General features: G+C 54.0%; 7 protein-coding genes across 10 annotated transcripts; 2 read left to right on the forward strand and 5 right to left on the reverse strand.

Moving 5' to 3' along the window:
- Positions 1 to 305: 305 nt before the first annotated feature.
- Positions 306 to 4429, forward strand: PSY2 (Platinum sensitivity protein). Of its 3 annotated transcripts, XM_066116929.1 has the most exons (5): positions 306 to 1041; positions 1131 to 1242; positions 1306 to 1390; positions 1456 to 2819; positions 2881 to 4429. In XM_066116929.1, the coding sequence occupies exons 1-5, from the start codon at positions 922 to 924 to the stop codon at positions 3750 to 3752; spliced, it is 2553 nt and encodes an 850-aa protein (XP_065978816.1). In that variant the 5' UTR covers positions 306 to 921; the 3' UTR covers positions 3753 to 4429. The 3 variants fall into 3 exon arrangements, with proteins under 3 accessions (XP_065978816.1, XP_065978817.1, XP_065978818.1); XM_066116931.1 differs by having other exon boundaries at positions 372 to 1041; positions 1456 to 4429; XM_066116930.1 differs by having other exon boundaries at positions 306 to 2819.
- AFG2_1 (AAA+-type ATPase) lies at positions 4430 to 7099 on the reverse strand (the record flags this gene model as incomplete). The annotated part of the gene is made up of 3 exons (XM_007809458.2): positions 4430 to 5429; positions 5520 to 6577; positions 6655 to 7099. The coding sequence occupies 3 exons, from the start codon at positions 7097 to 7099 to the stop codon at positions 4662 to 4664; spliced, it is 2271 nt and encodes a 756-aa protein (XP_007807649.2). The 3' UTR covers positions 4430 to 4661.
- A 536-nt stretch (positions 7100 to 7635) lies between these two features.
- On the forward strand, positions 7636 to 8765 carry J3458_001803 (uncharacterized protein; the record flags this gene model as incomplete). The annotated part of the gene is made up of 2 exons (XM_007809459.2): positions 7636 to 8011; positions 8077 to 8765. 2 exons carry the CDS (start codon positions 7636 to 7638, stop codon positions 8763 to 8765), a joined length of 1065 nt encoding a protein of 354 aa, XP_007807650.2.
- Positions 8766 to 8794: 29 nt separating this feature from the next.
- Positions 8795 to 10634, reverse strand: SEC4_1 (GTP-binding protein). Its single transcript, XM_007809460.2, has 3 exons — positions 10403 to 10634; positions 9947 to 10214; positions 8795 to 9743 (listed from the first exon to the last, which is right to left on the reverse strand). Exons 1-3 carry the CDS (start codon positions 10430 to 10432, stop codon positions 9430 to 9432), a joined length of 612 nt encoding a protein of 203 aa, XP_007807651.1. The 5' UTR covers positions 10433 to 10634; the 3' UTR covers positions 8795 to 9429.
- Positions 10635 to 11440: 806 nt separating this feature from the next.
- Positions 11441 to 12557, reverse strand: J3458_001805 (uncharacterized protein; the record flags this gene model as incomplete). Its single annotated transcript, XM_007809461.2, has 2 exons — positions 11441 to 12312; positions 12386 to 12557. The coding sequence occupies 2 exons, from the start codon at positions 12555 to 12557 to the stop codon at positions 11441 to 11443; spliced, it is 1044 nt and encodes a 347-aa protein (XP_007807652.2).
- A 993-nt stretch (positions 12558 to 13550) lies between these two features.
- On the reverse strand, positions 13551 to 14205 carry hsp10_1 (mitochondrial heat shock protein Hsp10; the record flags this gene model as incomplete). The annotated part of the gene is made up of 4 exons (XM_007809462.1): positions 13551 to 13575; positions 13667 to 13725; positions 13787 to 14014; positions 14203 to 14205. The coding sequence occupies 4 exons, from the start codon at positions 14203 to 14205 to the stop codon at positions 13551 to 13553; spliced, it is 315 nt and encodes a 104-aa protein (XP_007807653.1).
- A 269-nt stretch (positions 14206 to 14474) lies between these two features.
- HRK1_1 (serine/threonine protein kinase) lies at positions 14475 to 17873 on the reverse strand. 2 transcript variants are annotated; one of them, XM_066116932.1, is made up of 4 exons: positions 17493 to 17873; positions 16948 to 17213; positions 15547 to 16876; positions 14475 to 15484 (listed from the first exon to the last, which is right to left on the reverse strand). In XM_066116932.1, the coding sequence occupies exons 1-4, from the start codon at positions 17542 to 17544 to the stop codon at positions 14817 to 14819; spliced, it is 2316 nt and encodes a 771-aa protein (XP_065978819.1). In that variant the 5' UTR covers positions 17545 to 17873; the 3' UTR covers positions 14475 to 14816. The 2 variants fall into 2 exon arrangements, with proteins under 2 accessions (XP_065978819.1, XP_065978820.1); XM_066116933.1 differs by having other exon boundaries at positions 16948 to 17873.
- Positions 17874 to 18954: the final 1081 nt, after the last annotated feature.

Here is an 18954-nt window from a genome sequence, read left to right on the forward strand (position 1 = left end):
CGATAACGATAAGAGCCCAAGGGACGGAGGACAAGTGCGGACAACTACCAGGTTACAGAGCAGCCAAGTACACAGTACCTTGGCCCTACTGGAGACAAATGCTGCTGATAAAGTATCGACAACTAGACCTGGGCTCCTGTGCTCGTGTGCTCCTGCCCCATGCCTTGCGGCCACTGGCCCTTCCTGAGTGGCGTCTCGGGCCTCCGTAGCGGGCCACACATCCCCCAGCAAGACATGGATCCGAGCCCAGCACAACATTCAACTGCCCAAGCCCGTTGTCGCCGTGCGGTCACGCGCTTTGCCCACTTGAACATCCAACCCATCGGCTTTGTCTCTTGTTCTCTGTCCCTGTCCCTGCCCCAAACCCTCACCTCATCGTCATCAGCTCGCAACTCTCGCTCTCCGCAGCCTTGCTGTCGCACGCTGCGCACCTCGGCGTCATCTCCTGCCCTGCGCTGCGGTTCCGCTCGCTCCTGCTGTTGTCGACAGCCCAACCCGACCCGAGCCCCGACCGGTGGTCGCCTGCGGCGGCATTTGCGTGGCGCAAGCACGCATCGCACCCGAATGCTCGCTGGCGGTTAACTCGCCAATCCATCCGACATTCGCAACCTCGCGACCTCGCCTTCATCAAATCACGACAATCGCGCCGCCCGAGCACTGGTCATCTCTCATCTCCTTTTCGACACAGCGACCCGGCACACCGCTCCCTTCCCCCAACAGCCTGCCCCTCCTCTCGTCGCCGTAGTCGCGCGTGCGTCCTGTCCTCCAGGCGCGCAACAGAACAGAACCGTGGCGGCGCTTACGATCCTGAGCCACGAGACCCCGCTGTCCGAACTTTCCCTCCAGCAGCACCTTGACATTGCCCCGGACTTGGCTGCTACCTATAGGCCGCTCGCCACGGAGGCGGACTCCGAGCCGGTGATGATGGCACAGCAGGTGCCTCATCAGGCGACGGATAAGAAGCGCGTCAAGGTCTATGAATTGCGTGACAATGACTGGTTTGATCGCGGGACAGGCTTTTGCACCGCAACCTTTGCGACCGTATGTGTTTAAATTTGCGAATCTTGCCCCACTGTCGCGACTGCCTGAATGTCATGAAAATGGGCTGACCATCTCCTCTCACCGTACAGACCGAAGATGGCCAGAAAGATCCGCGAGTCATCGTTGAGTCTGAGGACCAGCCAAACCGACTACTCCTAGAGACCAAAATTCAAAAGGAGGATGGGTTCCAAAAGCAGCAAGGTTGGTTGAACCGTCAATAGGCTCATCACAGACGTCATGCTAATAGGGTTCCCGTCTCATCAGAAACCCTCATCGTGTGGCAAGAACCCGGAAGTGGAGTGGATATGGCTCTCAGCTTCCAGGAGGCGGAAGGATGTGCTTTGATATGGTTCGAAATGATGCCCTGGACACTTTCTACCCCTTGCTATCAACTCCATGACTAACTTTGATCAGGCGATTTGTGAGCAATGTGCAACAGACGTTCCAGAATACAATTGCTGGCGACGACGGGCTTTCAGACGATTTGGCCATCGAGGTCCCCACGACAATCAACCTCCCTGCCGCGGAACTGGGCAACCTGCCCGAAATCGAGTCCGGCATGCGTATCATGAGTTCGAGTGCCAACGGCCGCGATGCGCTTGCCAAGTTCATCATGGCAGATGACTACATTGGCAAATTGATTCCCTTGGTCGAAATGGCCGAGGACCTCGAGAGTCTACCCGACCTTCACCGACTTTGCAACATCATGAAGACAATCATCCTCTTAAACGACACAACCATTATTGAGCACGCCGTATCAGACGAATGTGTCCTTGGTGTAGTCGGTGCCTTGGAATACGACCCGGATTTTCCTAGCCACAAAGCCAATCATCGACACTGGCTTGACAACCAAGGCCGATACAAGGAGGTTGTCCGGATTGAGGACGAGCAGACGCGGCAAAAGATTCATCAGACATACCGGCTTCAGTATCTCAAAGATGTTGTTCTTGCACGGATTCTCGATGACCCAACCTTTTCAGTTCTGAACTCGTTGATTTTCTTTAACCAGGTTGATATCCTCCAACATCTGCAGTCAAATTCCGAATTTTTGAACGAACTTTTCGGTGTATTCAATATTCGACGACCTGATCAGAAGAAGAGGAAGGACGCTGTTCTGTTCATCCAACAGTGCTGCGCCATAGCGAAGAACATCCAACCTCCAGCGAGGCAGTCTCTTTATAACAACTTCATTGCTCACGGCCTGCTCCAAGTTATCCACTTCGGGTTGAAACACGGCGACGTTGCAGTTCGCGTCGGCGCCACCGATATCTTGGTCTCCATCATTGACCATGACCCGCAAATGATTCGACAGACAATCTTTCGCCAGATGCATGAGAATACACCGTCACTGGTCGACTCATTGATTGAACTTCTTCTTGTCGAGGTTGACTTGGGTGTAAAGTCCCAAATCTCAGAGGCTCTCAAGGTCCTCCTAGACCAAGGCATTCCTCCCCAAGGACCAGAGTTCGCTCGTATGAATGGTGAATTTCCTGGCCGGCCCCGGCCTCAACCTGCGGCGGATCCTCAACAGGAACTCTTCCTTACTCGGTTCTATGAACGATCTGCGCTGAAGCTCTTTAAGCCGCTGTTGGAACTCGAGAACAAGACGGGGTTGGAATTTTCAGTACAGCAAGCCTCCATGTTCACATATCTCGTCGAAATATCATGTTTCTTTATCCGTCAGCATCATAGATTCAGCAGATATTTTGTGATGAATCATAACATCATTCAGCGTGTTTCACAGCTTCTCAAAAACCCAGAGAAGTATTTGCGACTAGGTAAGATGCCTGAGGTGGACCGGGTGATTTGGCGACATGGAGTGTGGACTAACATGCATAGTTGCCATACGGTTCTTCCGTAACATCATTGGAATGCAAGAGGAATTCTATATCAAGCAAGTCGTCGAGAAGCAGGCCTTGGGCCCTGCGTTGGAAGTGCTTGCGGAAACTTTGCCGAGAGACAATCTGCTAAGCTCAGCGTGCCTAGAGCTGTTTGAATTCATCAAGAAGGAGAATTTAAAGGACTTGGTAAAATATCTGGTAGCGAACCATAGGGACCTCATGACCAGTTTGAGCTACTTGACGACTTTCAAGGACATGATTGAGCGGTACGACCAGACGCAAGGATACACAGCCAATATGGACTACTTCCTAGAGGAAAACGACGAAATGGCCCGGAAACCCCCTCCCAATACGAGGTTGATGGAGCACATCACCGTGGACCCAAGCGAAGAAGAGTACTGGAACACTTCAGACCCTGAAGATGATGATGAGGAGCACCGCCCGGGTATGCGCGACAAGATCTTGCCCAGCAATGGACCCCTAACGCCCTCCAAACCTCTTGTCGACTACGCATCGGACGAAGAGAGCGATGAAAATGTCAACACGGAAGGTGACACTGCTGCAAAAGCCAATAATGGCCCACAGGAGTCGGCAGCCACCGGAAGACCTGGCCTCCCGACTGTTGCGTCACCGCCTGAACGATTGTCCGAAAAACGCCGCCGTGAAGAGGATGAAGAGGATGAGATAGGGAAGCTTATGCATAACAAACGCCGAAACAGTAGTTCTTCCGAGTCGAATTTAGCGACGGGCTCGCGGATGACCCCTAAACGAAAGTCGTTTGGGGGTGGCTCTGGAAATGGCAAGATTGCCATAAGCCTATCGACGGCAGTGAGGACAGGGGGAGGATCAAGGCCAGATGAGGAGTCATGACTGGTACACTGGTACATGGCGTATTTCTCCAATTTTTACTTCCTTTTTTTCGGCGACGGCGTACGGGACGGTTGAGTGACGTCTTTCCCCCCCCCCCTCGCCTGCATGAGAGAGTCAAACCGGCATAGCCATATCGGGAACGGTCGGCAACGGCAATGAAAGGTCACGCGGCGTCGTCAATTCGACCTATGAGTGCACACTTAGCGGCAGAGACGATCTTTGGGAATGGCAGAATCCCAGGGGTCTAGATTGAGTTTTGCTAAGAAATTAGACGCGATGGAGATGGTGACAAGGACTGGAATTGAGGGACAGGGGGTGTTTTCAATTTTAGGTTCTTCTTTTTTTTATTTTCCCTCCCTTCCCCTTTCTCAGCTATAAATATGAACGGCCATGTTGGAACAGCTGGCATGAGTCAGCTGCAATGGCGATCCACGCAAATCAAGGAGGCAGGCATTCAGGTTGGAGCTCGGGGACATTTGGCGGATATGCGGCAGCTCCTAATGTATCATATATAATGAAGGGCTGGGTAAGACGGGGTAGTACAAAGGACATGCTGGGGGGGCGCGCGAAATGAATGAATACGTACCCTCCTCGGTCTGGGCGACGACGACGACGGACAATGGACAAGTCATTGGCTATGATGATGCCTCACAGTTCCACTGGAAGCGATGTGACGTGTGTGTTATTCAAGTGGAAAGAAAGAAGAAAAGAAAAAAATCTTGCACAAAGTATAAACCTGCACCGTGAAAAATGCTATTTGGCCACTGTTCCCACGTTCTTGCCCATGTAATTCATTATGGCATGTCGGCGAGGGCCAGCCGTAAAATATAGCTCGTTCCCGCAGATATGAAACTTGATCATGAGGTTCGTCATAAAGCACAGCTTTTTTCTTCTCACAACCCCCCTTGTCTACTTGCGTCTAAACTGTCTTGACCAATTCTCATAGCCGCTAATCATGAAACTCGTAATATTCCTAGGGGTTCTCTCCATGGCGGCCACCAAGTCGTCCATGCCAATCTCCAGCTTGGCCGTGCCCGTCTCGTCGTCGTCGTAGCGGTCCAGCACCGCCAGCCCGGCCTCGTTACAGATGGCTTTGATCTCGGCGCCGGAATAGCCGTCGGCCAGGCGCGCCGCCTCCCTGACGTCGACGTCGTCGGCAAGGGCCAGGCCCTTGAGATGCACGTTGAAGACGGCCTCGCGCGCCGCGTGGTCGGGCGGGCCGACGTAGAGGACCTGGTCGAAGCGGCCGGGCCGCATGAGCGCCGGGTCCATCGCCTCGGGGCGGTTGGTGGCGGCGAGGACGAGGACGCCCGTCAGCGCCTCGAAGCCGTCCATCTCGGTGAGCAGCGTGGTGAGCATGTTGACAGCGCCGGCGGAGCGGGGGCCGCCCGACGAGCTGGAGCCCGGGCCGCGCTGGCCGCCGATGGAGTCGATCTCGTCGAAGAAGATGATGGACGGGGAGGCGGCCCGCGCCCGCTCGAACAGCGTGCGGACGGCGCGCTCCGACTCGCCCACGTACATGTTGAGCAGCTCGGCGCCCTTGACGGCGAAGAAGTTGAACCCGGACTCGGTGGCCATGGCCTGCGCGGAGAGCGTTTTTGAACAGCCCGGCGGCCCGTAGAGCAGGAGGCCCTTTGGAGGGTTGCGGAGGACGTGTCGGCTTGAGGGGTTGGTGTTCTGCAGACGGTTGGTTGGGTTTGTTAGTGTGGATGTAGTTGTGGTGTGTGTGTGTGTGTGTGTGGTAGGGAGAGATGAGGAGCGACGAACCTTGGTGTTTTTAATCATGCGGTTAAGGACCTTCTTGAGACTCTCTTGGCCACCTATATCCTGCCAGTGAATAGTCGGCGGCTTCAGGTTGATGTCGTGCATAGCCGTGGGCCTCGTGATCCTCAATGCCTGCTCCATATCATCCTTGGAGAGGAATTGTCCCCCCCCCGTACGGGGATCGAGACCCTCCTCGTCGAGCCTGTTGCCGAGAATCTTCTTGGCGTTCAAAACCAAGTTTGCTAAATCGTCGCCGTTGTAAGCATGCGTCTTTTGCGCCAGGCTGTCCAGACACGCCCTCTTCTCGGCGGGGTGGACCGGCGGGTCGAAGAAGTTGAGAATCTCGAGACGTTCGCTGGCCCTGGGGATGGGGAGAGCAATGTTCTCTCTGAAACGGGAGCGTTTCTGGAGCTTGGCAGGCACGTCGGTCATGTAGTCCAGACATGTGGCCATGACGACGACCTGAGGGAGGGCGTTGCGGGCTCTGGCCTCGGCGGACAGGGCGTCGAGCTCCTCGCCGATGGCGTCGATGACAGAGTCCCGGTTCGGTCTGTCCCTGGAAATGAGGTCTTCTAGGCCGTCAATGAGGATGACGCTTGGTTGGAGGGTGTGTGCTTGCTTGAACGTCTCCCGAATGGCGGCCAGCTTGTCGGGGGGTCTGATCCAGAACGGCCGCCCCCATCTTGCATCGGCAATCTTTTGCAGGATAAAGGTCTTGCCCGTGCCGTGTCCGCCGTGGATGGCAAAGGCGCACGATTCGCGCTCATCCTTGACCCAGAACGGCCGAGTGAACCCCTTGAGGAAGCGGTTGATGGTGCTGACTTGCGCGGCGAGGCCAGGCACGCCGGTGACGGTCAACTCACCGCCCGTGAAGGCTTCTGACTCGTCTGCAGCGGCGGAGTCATCTCCCTCTGACAGGATGCGGATCGTTGATGAGGAAATGCTAAACTTGGCAATGTTGTTTGTGTGCGAGTTGACCGAGACGACTTTAAACGAGCGCCGCAACTTGTTGATATTGACGCCTTCAAACACCATGCCCGGGAAAATCAAGTCGGCACGCTCTACGTTTTCACAATCAGTCAGCCCAACACAAGCCAGTTTCGTTAAAACGACGAGGCATGAAATAAAGGCAACCCACCCATGGACAGACTCAAGGAAAACTCCCAACAGGCGGCATGCCTTGCGCCGCCGCCGTCCTTGGCCTGCTGCTGCTGCTGCTGCTGCTCACTGACGTCCTGCACAACCACCTCGTCCACTTCCGGCATGCTCTCCAGCAGCGAGATGCGCACCTGGTCGCCAATCCTGAAGCCCGTCGCCTCCTGAAACGCCCTCGTCATCATGACCACGTTGGGGCTGAGGTTCTTCTCGGGCAGAATCCACAGTGAGGCTTCCCTTCTGACTGGGCACTGCGCCGGGTCCTCCAGCTTCTCGACGACGCATGGCCTGCCGTTTTCCAGGCCATTGGTGAGCGCGATGAGGGATTCCTTGCTGACGTAGAGGCGGGCGGCGCCGAGGAGGCTCGCCTTTTCGAGGGCCGGGTTGGCGAGCGGACGCACTTTTGCGTCGATGCTTTTCTTCACCATGGGAGGGGGAAGGACAGGTTCGAGTTTGGACTGCAGTGATTTGCGCCGGGAACGAGCGCTTGCTGGAGCTGGCGAGTCTTGTGACCCGGTGGTAGGTTGCGGGTTGTGAAGTGAAGTGAAGTGAAATGTTGAAATTTTATACAAGTGCCGTCGGGACTCTAGAACCACTCTTTTGGTGCGTGGCCGCCAGCGTCGAGGGAGTCTTGTTTCGCCTCTTAAGTCGTATTTAAACCTGATCCATGTACAAATTCTATCTCTCGCACCGCAATCATGTTACGTTTAACACCAACCCCAGGAAGCAATGTCGGAATAGTAACGAACAATATGCCCAACTTACACTTATAGTGGGGTTTAGACTGGCCTCATATTTTTTTTTTTTTAAAAAGGGAAGTGACGTCCTCAGATAAAAAAGGGTCCCCACCCACGCACGGCACCCTTCAACCTTGCTTCGAGCTTCAACCCGTCCTCGCGCGTCTCGAGTCTCGACCACATCGTCGCAATCCCGACCCCCCAATGGCGCAAATACCCTCAACACCATGCCAATGATTCGACCCCCAGGGCTTCGTCGCGCCGCGACAGCCCTCGCGCCCTCGTCCTCCATCGCAAGCCGCACCATCTCATCCACAACCCCGGCCCAAGCCGACCCCCAATGGCCTCTCCTCAAGAAACGAGCCAGGCCCTCAAACCACCAAGACACCATCCACAGCGGCGGCACGTCCCTCATCGAGAGCCTCAAAAGCCGACAGCCACAAACACCCCCCGCAGCCGAAACGGCATCGTCACCCGCCTCCCCCAAACCCGACTCCCGCCTCATGCTCATCCTCCACGGCCTGAGCCCTCACCTCAACGCCAGCGACTTCTACCGCCTCGCGCCCAACGACCTCTCCTCCTGGCAGAGCGTCATCAAAAAAGGTACGCGCCTCGTCCTCCCAAAAATACAGAATACAGGCACAAAACATCCGACTCACTGACCTCAGTCCAGCAGCAACGGAATCCCACGACCCTCGAACCCCTCGGCCGCTACCACATATCATTCTCCACCTCCGCAGCCGCAATATCCTACCGCGACCGCCTCCTCCGCCTCCACAAACTCGCCCATCACAAAATCCGCTCCCCGGGCGGCCTCTGGGAGAGCTCCACGCCGAGACACTTGAAATCGCCCGCGGGCGAGGACCCGGCCGCGGAACTGGACGCGTACACGGTGACCTCTGGCACGCAGCGGACCGTGGACGTGCAGAGACGACGCGTAACAGGGGGCAACAAGTGGGCGCAGAAACTGGCCGGCATCGTGGGCAAGCTCGGCCACGGGGAGAAGCCGCCGGTGGTGCTGGTCCACGTTTACCCCCCGACGCTGACGGCCGGCGATCTGGCCAGGCATATTACGGAGGACGGGTCGTCGAGGGGTTGCGAGTGGAAAGTATGTCCGCCGCAGGGGCTGCTGCCGGCCGCCGTCGATGCGCCCGCTGCCGTGGACGCGCAGTCGCGCACAACATGGGATATTAATGTCCGGGAAAGGCTCAAGAGTCGATTTGTCGTGGTTTGCGCCAACGACGCAGAGGCACGTCGCTTTCATCGGCACTGGAATCAAAGAATCCTCACGGCTGGCCCGGGGGATGCAGAGGCATTGACAAGGAATATAGTTCATGCATCAATAATAAACTGGTAGCCGCCCGCACTATTCACTAAGCTTTCCCCCTCCCCAACCTTTGCCGTGTCTTGTCCTCCCCCCAATCTGTATCCTCCATGTACTTTGCTTCCAATGCTTTGCCCGTCTCCGTTCCCCTTCTTGTTTATAGTATCCGCCGGCTCGCCCGCAACATTCGAAAGTCCACCTGGGGAACAATCGCGTGCAGTCGCTGTTTCGAATATTACTCCTCGCGCCTTCATTGTACGGCAATTCCCCTGACACAGGTATCGAGATCCCCCAGCCCCCCTCAAGCGACACCATTAAACAACGGCGGGGGTGACAAAACCTCGCATTAGAACCCAGACCAAAAATGACAAAAAGAACTCCTGACCACATTTACTCTTCTAGAAAGACAGTTTGGTGGAAAAGGCGAAACACAGAGACAAGGTTCTAGAAATCGTTTAGTATAGCCCAACCGCCTCAGAAGCATATCCCCCCTTCTCTGTCCCACACACGTGTGACATCCGGGGCTTGATTAATAGAGAGACTTTCGTTTCCGCCTGCAAAACATTCGCGTAAGCGGACTGGTTTGTTTGTTTAGTAGTATCTGTCGGTGTCGGTGTCGGTGTCGGTGTCTGTGTCTGTATCTGTGTTTGCACGCCCGCAGGAAAGCGCCAACACTTTCGTTGTCATGTGTGGACAGCTAGCAACACTTGCTGCCACCTGCGTCGGTCTTGTCACCAACGTTGACGCCGGTACCGGTCGCTTGGTCGTTCTTGGAGCTATCGATAAGACGCTTCTTGATATCTGCGGCCAAACTGTAGAAAGCTTTGTCGATGTTGATATTGCTCTTCGCTGAGACCTCGAGAAAAGGGATGCCAAGTTCGTCAGCCAAGGCCTGGCCCTGCTCTGTTGATACTACTCGCTTATCCTCCCAGTCGCACTTGTTACCAATCAAGATCCTGTTGACACCTTCGGTGGCGTGTTGTTCAACATTTTGAAACCAGGTTCGGATATCTGGAGAAACGGGTTGTCAGCTTCCTTCTTGGGTCAGGTGCGCTGTGTCAGGCGGTGTTTGGGTAAAGCTTGGGTGTGTTGAACAGCGACGATCCTCAAGAAGGCTCACAGGGCTCTCAGATCCCTTTCCCAATATTGCACGTAAAGACGGGCCAACAAAGGGATCATAAAAAAGGGGGGAAAGGGGTTTTGAGGAGGCATACTGTTGAATGATCGCTCGTCAGTGACGTCGTAGACTAGCAGAATGCCCATGGCACCGCGGTAGTAGGCAGTGGTAATGGTGCGGAATCGCTCCTGGCCGGCAGTGTCCCATATCTGTAGCTTGACGCGCTTCCCATCGAGCTCAATAGTTCGGATCTTGAAATCGATGCCAATGGTGGTGATGAATGACGGGGTGAAGGAGTCCTCGCTGAAGCGCAGCAAGCAGCAGGACTTTCCGACGCCGGAGTCGCCTATGAGCAACAGCTTAATCTACAGCGGGAGCAGGTCAGTACGCGTTGATGTCACAGGCATGCAAAATAGTCACAACTGCCAAGCCGCGCCAGATTAAAATTGCAGACACGTGCTGGCTTCCGAGGGTCCGTCATGGCGGCAGAAAGCAAAATGCGCAGGGGCCGAGACGGAGAGCTGATGGGGTTTGGGAGGAGGACATGGCGTACCAGGAAGTCGTAGTTGCGATTATTCACCATGGTGACAGATTACGAGCGCTGCAGCGTCGTCTCGCGGAGAGTGTCGGCAGGGGGGCGGTGACGCGGGTGACGAGGACGACGAGGCTGTAATGGCCAGCCAGGAATTGTGGTTGCGGCGAGCGAGATGCAAAGTCGTACGTTGCGAGCTGAAGGAGGAAAGGGGAACAGCAGGCCGAGACGAGGCAGGGGCGTTTAGTGGCGGTGATGTGGTTCAAGCGGTTTTGGAGTGGCGGGCGGGTTTCTAGGCGGAGACCTCTACATGTAGCGATTACGTCGACTCGGGTACTGCCCGAGGGGCCAAGGCTACCTACTAGGTACCTAATACCTAATTGTAGGTACAGCACTGTACAAATATGCACCTGGGTACTTGTCACTTGCCCGTGTCGATGGGAAGATGTGGATTCAGTGTTCAATGCTAGCGCAACGTGCCGCACTTTGAGGGGGCGGAGGAACAAAGAGGCATTAGGGGTTCGACAGAGATAAGCTTTTGAAGGCTTAAAGAACTTTCAAGAAAGCACACCAGACAGTCTCGGGTTGCCGGCGAGACCACGTCCAAAGCAACAAAAGGGCCTGCGCTCTGGCATTGGGGGTTGCAACATGGAACGTTTGAAGGCCCGATGCGCCGCCCGGCTTGCTGGCTAAAGGATTCCAGAAACCCAAGACCAGCTGCGCGCCCATGACGGCGTGCGAATGAGGCGAACCGGTCGTCGTGCCTGGTCCTGCTCGATCCCACAATGGCTCTACGATAATCAGTCAATGGCCCCATTCGACGTCAATACGTGTCCAGAGACGCATTTCACAGCTGGACAGCACAATACATACATACATGCGTAACTCATTCATATTGATAAGCCGTCATTCAGCCGGCTTCCTTGGCGTGTGGAACGCAGGCCAGCTGCACTATTGTACGTACAATAGAAACACCAACACATCCGCCGAGCACTACACGACTACAAAACATGTCTCCGTGAGTCTTTGGCTCCAGTCTTCCCCGTCTCCGTGAATACATCATTCCACATCCCGAGATCCCATCGTGTCATTGCCCTTCAACTCCACGGGGCCATTGGCGTAGTCCCCCGAGCCGCACTGAGTCTCCAGCTCCTTGCAATAATCCTGCCACGTCTTGCAGTTGGCATCGCCGCTGGGAGGCACAGAGTCCCAACACGCCTGGGCCTGATTCCAACCGTCCTTCACCGACGCCCAGCAGCCCTCTTCTGTCGAAAAGCCCGGCACGGGCTTGGCGCACCAATTTGCGTTCTTCACGACGCAGTCCTTCGGGATGGCGCCCTCTGTTTGGTTGCTCCGACTTGGCGAGAATGACTTGGCCTCTGGGATAAACACCTTCGGCCCCGGAATCGGATACTCCCCGTGCGGCTTTTTGTATATGTCGAACGTGAGACCAGGCGTGTCCGCAGACACGTGTCCCGGTATCGACACATTGAATTCGTCCGGTATGCGCAGAGGGCCGTCAGGTCCCTGCTGCACGTAGATCTGTGCGCAGCCAAGATAAAACTGCGGGTCCCCTTGAACAGCGTTGTGTAGGGCCAAGATCTCTGGACGGACGAGGTAATAGCCTGTCGGCAGGCCCTCCGGCAGACGCACAGAGAGAAGGCCCTCCCTGTCAATAAGCTTGTCCACGCACCACTGGCCCGAGGCAGAGTCGTAGCCGTCCTCCCAGACCTTGAACCAACCTGGCCCGGCGGCAGAGTTGTTGGCATACATGTCGTCGACCTTCTTCAGGTACACCGAACAAGGTCCCTTGTGTTCTGGTGCGATAACCCGAGAATTACTGCCGTCAGTCCACTCCCGGAATTTAAACGTCAGAGTGGCATTGTGCGGCGCGGGACAAGTAAAAGCAACGGCATTGTTACCGTCACGCCCTAATGACACACGAAGAATGCATTAGAACAAAGAGAAAAGTTGATGAAGCAGAAGCAGCATTTGCAAACCTACCACAAGACATGTCGTCTCCCGTAATGGGATATATCGGCCCGTTGGCCGTCGAACTGTCGTGCGGCATCCGTACACAGGTTCCATCGCCCTGGTTCTTCCCGTTGATATAAAGAGTGGTAAAGAGCGTGTGAGCACTCGCCGCCGAAGCGAGTACCAAGACTCCGAACTTCATGTTGAATCGGACGATCCTTGCAAAATAAAATCAAACAAGAAGAAGAAGAAGAAGAAGCAGAAGAAGAAGAAAAAAGGGTCAAAAACATAAATGAATGGACGAGTGACGAACCGCATCTCGGAGCATGCCAGGCGAACAATGGCAAATTATATACTCCATCGCCCGGCACCAAAAAGACGGACATCCTCGGGCCCAGACAAAGCCCCAACTCGTGGCTCGAAACAAAGCATAATTGCCGCATGCGCAGTGAACAAGATCTGTATCAAATTCCAATAGCCGCTGTGAATCCATGCCATCAGAAACCAATCATCGGTCGCGTGTACCTGACCGAATCGCAATTATAGACGAATATTGCCCGGGCCCAGGAATCGGCCTGCCCCTGGGAGGGCACGTTGTATGGATGTAGCCGAGCGAAAACCACCATTGCGCGTGATACCAGACCAGCATGTTTTTAAAGTTCAAGGGTACAGAATACAGCGTGCTTAGTTGACCTGGTACGGCGCCCCAGGGCCAATCGTTCCCTGTTGTTCGCTGCTCTCTGGGACAGGGCGGCACGTTAAATTTGACCAGGCTCTGCTGCTCCACCGCCCCTAGTCGTTGGCAAGCGTCGCAACTGGTACCGCCAGCCTATCACGGCTTTGACCTACTTGGCAATTCATGCTTAAGCACAATGGACTGAAGGTTTGCCCACAAAATTGACAAGAAACTACTTGTTTCATCGCATATTCAAACGTGCAAGCAGTACAAGGCCATGAGTGGAGATTGAATGTGTAAGTCCTCCCAAGACTAGAGAAATCCCCCTTTTTCGTGCTTCTTCACCACGGGCACACAAATAATCCACCTCAGTCATGTCCACCCCATATTTTGCTCCTCTCCCTAGCCCATGCAAAGAGGTTGCCATTCTTCTATCCCACTTTGCGACCGTCTTTTGTTCCCTATGGTACAGTATATGGTACAGTCGTGTTATTCGTTGGCGGGTATAGTGTATTTACTTTACTCATTGATCTTGGCCAGAATTCTATGCAACGAGCAAAGCATATTAGTCACTGCCTTCTTGAAAAGCACATCTTGTCACATCAAAGGTAAAAACACGTGCAGGGTCAACTTACTCGCTGTCACGGAACAGCTGGTACTCCTCCTCGCCAGCCTTGACGGGTGAGCCGCCGTACTAGAGACACCAGTCAGTTTCTTTCCAAGCTCCTCAGCAAATTTGTCCAAATGTAACCTACAGAGGGAATCAAGACACGGTCGCCAACAGCGACGCCCATGGGCAGGCGTTTTCCCTCCTTGTCCAGAGCTCCAGGGCCAACAGCCAGGACCTTGGCCTCGTTCAACTTCTCGACGCTGGACTCGGGGAGGAAGATCCCGCTGGCAGTCTTGGCCTCGGCCTTGATGCGCTGGACGAGGACACGGTCCAGGAGAGGAGCGAGGGCTCGGATGGATCGAATTGAAGTAGCCTACGTGAGACGAAAAGGCACACGTCAGTCCTTGGGTCCTATTTTGGAAATGCGTGAACCCATCGAGAGCTTTGTCCCGGCCATTGCCGACATAGATGCAAGCTCCGGCGCCATGCTTGCACCAACGGCCACAACGATTGTTGAGACACTACACGGGTACTGGTTCAGTCATAGGGCATGATACATACCATTGTAATTAGAATAAATCAAGGTCCGCAAAGTACACCGGGTCCGTGGGAGAGGCAATTGTTGATGATGAAAGGGGTTTCGAAGCTGGTGATCGCTGTTGAAGTTAAGTGGAGCTCTTTCTTCCAACAGCTTCGAGAAAGTCAGCAATTTTTTCTTCTGAGCTGGCAACCACATGGCCCGGCTCCTGATTTCCCCGGTTCCGGCGACCCGCGACTCTTTCAACCGAGTCAACCCAGCAACGGCTCAACGTAGAATCGTGACGTAGCAAATTCTCGGATTGCTCATGAAACCCAGTTTCATTGAAAACTTACAAATATCATATTATTGATAATAACCCTTCAACTACATATCTATTGCTATTTATTTTATCGCTCTTGACTTATGTACCATGCCCTGAGGCACACCTGTAAGTCGGTTATGCTCCTCTTGTCCACGTGTCACTTAAATGCTTCCTATGGTTTGTTCTTGTGGTATGCAAAATCAATATTCCAGCCATCTTTGTCAGAGATCCGGCCCCTGTCTCCAGAAAACAAAACGCCACATGAGTAAAGGTATTATCCAAATCTTCCCTAGTTTCCAAAATTGTAAGGATCCTTCGCATAAATTGAATCCATTATGACTTAGACTGCTGTTGCTGAGAGGCGGGTGGCTCGAGCACGTGCGTATGGTCCTCGGCAGGGATGACTTCGCCATTCTCTAGCTGTTGGCATATAACAGTATCTGCAACCCACGACTCGCTCAAAATTTCGTCCATCTTGGCACGAGTCTTGGGGTCAAGGTCGAGCATGCGATGAATGATGTGGCGACTTTCTCGCGGCAATAATCTGAGAATTCTCCAAGGGCCGCGAATGACTTCCTTGCGTTCTCCTGCGGCGCCTTGGTTTTGAGACTGCTGGCTGTGGGATTCTGCCGTAGATGAAGCTTCTGCGTTTTCTTTTCCATGGGAGTGGCCATTACCTTGGTGGTGTGAATGCTGAGAGTGATTGCGATGGCCCTTTTCTTTCAAATCCTCATCCGTCAAGAACTCCCTAGGTACTGTGCTGGACAAGTTCCCAGTTGATTTAGAGTGCGTAATGAGTTTTGTTGGGTCGTGTCCGGGAGTGGGATCAGCTGCAAAAAGCTTAAAAGAGTTGTCTGTCATTCTCGGAATCTTCCAAGGGAAACGTCGCAAAGTCATGCAACAGAAAATGATGGCCAGCGACCAAATGTCTACAGCCGCCGCATCGTACTCCTTCACGTCGTAAACTTCTGGGGCCAGATATGGGTCAGAGCCAACGATGCCTAGAATGTGGACTTAGTATACAACGGCATGACATAAAATTCGGGTTCAAGTCCAAACATACCTTTTGCAGGAACAGTGTCGTTCTCAAAGGGATACTTGAAGACATGGGCACTGCCAAAATCAATAATCTTCATAATTCCCTTTTCACTGACGACAACATTGTCCAGCTTCAAATCCCGATGTGCAAGTCCCACGCTGTGCAGGTAGGTTACACCGTTTAGAATCTGTAAGAAGCAACATCGGATCTCCTCTCGAGTCATTCTCCCCGTCATGACAATGGCAAATAGATCAAAAGGCGCATATTCCATGACCTCGAACCATCGCCCCTTCTCCTGGAGAATGTCCAGAGTCTCAATAATATTTCCATGATGGAGCGTTGAACCGACGCAAAATTCGGCGGTGACCTTTTTGTTATATTCCTTCTCCGTCTCGTAGCTATGTCTGGCCCTGAACTCTTTGACTGCGAAAACAGTGTTGTCCTCCTTGCGTCGCATTAATCTGACTGATCCTCCGGCACCGGCGCCAAGAACCTTGCCAAGCTTGCCATATCTTGACGACAGACCATGGTCGTCGCTGAAGGGAAGTTGCTGGTTCGCAGATCGAGATGTCGGAGGCGTTCTGGTGCCTGACGCAGGGGATTGATCCCTCTTCTTGTGGTGATGTTGGCTATGGCCGGACATTCTGAAAAACCGCTTCAAATCCGCCATAGACCCTTGTGGAGTGTGGCCAGTACCAGCTCCTGCACCCTCGACAGTGAGATGTTCCTCACTTTTGCCAAACACGCCTGAAGCACGCTTATCAGTAAGGCTCGTCTTTGAGCTGCCTGGGGATCCATGCTTCTTCTTCCTGGAAAAGACAAAGCGGGGGTCAATTGTGTGCCGCGTAGGGTGCGATTTCTGTGGAGGTCGCTTTCCTTTGGCATATGGATCATTTGCGTCCCCGCCAGGTGTGACAGGCTTTGAATAGAAGTTGGATGCGGAGCTTCGCGACGGGCTGGACTCTCGAGAGACGGGAACGGAGCCAGGGCCGACACCAAACATGCCCCTTCTATGAGACTTGTGATCTTCAACAGAGGAGGACCGTCTCATAACATGGTCTGAAGAAGCAGGCCGGTGAGTTAGTTGCTTGCGCTCCTCAATCACAGGGGACTTATCGTGCGAAGACGAGGCCTGGGGAGTGATTATCTGGGGGTCGCCAGAGCTAGGACTCTTGTCGTATGGTCCTCTGGAATTTCTCTTCTCAGGCACTGTAGACGGGCCCGAGCCGGCGGGTGTAAGAGGCGGGGACGCCAACGCAGAGAGCCTTGGGCTGCCATGGGGTGAATGAAAGCTGGAAGAGTTGGGTGTTGGGAGTGTCGTTGAATCCGCCGACTCGTCTTCCCGGGACGGAACCTTATTGGTTTTATGTCAGATTTGTGTGACACAAAAATCCAGCCGTCGACAGCGCGTAGCGATGTACTTACTCTGGATGTTGGGAGAGAAAAGGCTTCGAATTGGAACGTATTCATACGCCTCTCTTGAAGAGGGCGACCTTGCGGAGATTTGGTGAATGGTTTAAGCTCGTCAGCAGCAACCTCAAAGGAGCTATAGTCTTCTTGGTCTTGGCTCGGGGCGGGGGCTGCAGCGGACGGCGAGATTTCCTCTATGGAAGAGGCAAAGCGAACTGCCGGAGCATCATCTTTGGGTTTCGAGACGTCGCCCGGATCATTCGCAGTCGTCTGCGATGACTCTGGGGCTGTTGTTAGCATAACGCACGGTTAGCCAGTTGGGCTTGGAAAGCGGCGCAACGGGATGAATTGCAAAGGTCAGTGGCGGCAAAGCGATTCAGAGAGCAGGCCGTCATGTTGCGGAATTCAGCCCGCAAACCGGTGTCGATTGGATCAATGTTGCACCCGCAGATGCAACCAGACAGCACCGGGCTGCGCGGGGGAGAAAGCGCAAGAGATAACAAACACACTTGCACGGAGGGGTACTGAATCCGGAAGAATCGGGAAAAGGATGCACGTACCGGCGGTGTCTGGATGCTGATGGTGCCCCTGGTTGGGGGATTGGGAAGCCATGAGATGGTAACGAGCAGAGCCCGATGGGAAAGCTAGAGCCGGTCCGAGGCGTGCCTGATCGTTGCAGGACTTTAGGAGAGGTTGAAAGGAATAAGAAAGAGGAGAGCGAAGCAATGTGATGTTTTCGCCTCTTCGGGGGACTGCACGGCGATGCCACAGCTAGCGCGAGTGGGAAAGAAGCTGGCGGTGGGGCAAAATGCTAGTGCTCCATTCTACTACAGTTGAAGAGTACTTAGAGGGAAGTATTGAGGAGGTACGAGTTGACTGACCGTTTAGTGGTCGCAGCAAGGAGCGATACAGGACGCAAGGACAAGGCAACTACAATAGGGAAAGGGGGGGCTTGACTGACGGCACGCCGGAGCCGGCAGGCAGGCAGGATGCATGTGGTCGTTGAACGTTGTGAGCACCTGCCAACGTAAGTACTAGGTACTTTATACTCCATACTTCCCTGGAAGGCAGCTAGGTACCAGCCTCCATCTATCGGCTTCCCAACTGCAGCAAGCAATCCAGCAGCATCGAACTTTAGGTGTAAACATTCTGGTGCAAGCCGATGAGAAGAGCTTTCAGCCTTCTGCCCTGGAATGGCCGCCATTCATTAGCTAATTGAGTGTAGGCGTAGAATTCTCGGCAGTACTTGCCGCAACCAATTGTGCCATGCAACTTGTTGACAATACATGAATCAGTTTAGTCGTAACTACAAAGTACAGCAGACAGGATGCAGTCATGGCCTTTCGCCGGCACTGTCACCGCCACAGTGCGCCATGGAACCCCCCCCCCCCCATCCCGACGGCCGCCTTCCGAAGGCACCGCTTGAACTTTTTTAAAAGTTTTTATTTTTTTTTAAAAAAAGAAAAATCAATAATCTCTTTCCGCCTGCATTGCGAGGCAAAGGTGACAGCTGAAGAGCTAATGCAGCTCCGGTAGTAAAATTGCAAGTCATTGACGCTCCAATGACATGCATGACGGATGGCTTCAAATTTCTCCGACTTACACCGCGGACCAAATCATACATCCTTGGCTTGATATGTGGGTGTTTCTGCATGTCTGTGCCACGAAAGCTCATCGCCTACGGTCCGAATTTTCAGCAGCTTGAACTAGACTGCATGCTGACTTCTCGCCGTCCCCTGCCATGTTGTTTAGCTTGGAGAGCTATGTCGAGGCGAACCGGATTTGCAACGGACCTGTCCTGTCATGAACGTGTTCGGCAACGAGATCGTCACATGAACTTGAACCACAAGGTTCCTGACTCTCGGGCTGAAGTCGTCCAACCACAACCCATCCCACCATCCCACCCACATGGAGTGCCGCATTGTACACATTAAGGCTTCTGCTGCATTTTCCATTTTCAAATGTACACTCCGTTGTCGGATTGTCCCATGAAGCCGTCATTTCGTACCACGTGAGATGATG

Source organism: Metarhizium acridum, assembly GCF_019434415.1.
Source record: "Metarhizium acridum strain ARSEF 324 chromosome Unknown scaffold_1, whole genome shotgun sequence".
Classification (NCBI taxonomy): domain Eukaryota; kingdom Fungi; phylum Ascomycota; class Sordariomycetes; order Hypocreales; family Clavicipitaceae; genus Metarhizium; species Metarhizium acridum.

Bases quoted from the DNA above. Each gene is read 5' to 3' on its own strand.
- SEC4_1 (XM_007809460.2), bottom strand. From the start codon at position 10,432: ATGGTGAATAATCGCAACTACGACTTCCTG. The intron at 10,215-10,402 runs GTACGCCATGTC...CTCCCGCTGTAG, and splicing joins ATCGCAACTACGACTTCCTG to ATTAAGCTGTTGCTCATAGG. The intron at 9,744-9,946 runs GTATGCCTCCTC...CCGTTTCTCCAG, and splicing joins TGACGAGCGATCATTCAACA to ATATCCGAACCTGGTTTCAA.
- HRK1_1 (XM_066116932.1), bottom strand. From the start codon at position 17,544: ATGGCTTCCCAATCCCCCAACCAGGGGCACCATCAGCATCCAGACACC. The intron at 17,214-17,492 runs GTACGTGCATCC...CAACAGCCCCAG, and splicing joins TCAGCATCCAGACACCGCCG to AGTCATCGCAGACGACTGCG. The intron at 16,877-16,947 runs GTAAGTACATCG...AAAACCAATAAG, and splicing joins TTTCTCTCCCAACATCCAGA to GTTCCGTCCCGGGAAGACGA.
- PSY2 (XM_066116929.1), top strand. From the start codon at position 922: ATGATGGCACAGCAGGTGCCTCATCAGGCGACGGATAAGAAGCGCGTC. The intron at 1,243-1,305 runs GTTGGTTGAACC...CCGTCTCATCAG, and splicing joins TGGGTTCCAAAAGCAGCAAG to AAACCCTCATCGTGTGGCAA. The intron at 1,391-1,455 runs GTTCGAAATGAT...AACTTTGATCAG, and splicing joins GAAGGATGTGCTTTGATATG to GCGATTTGTGAGCAATGTGC.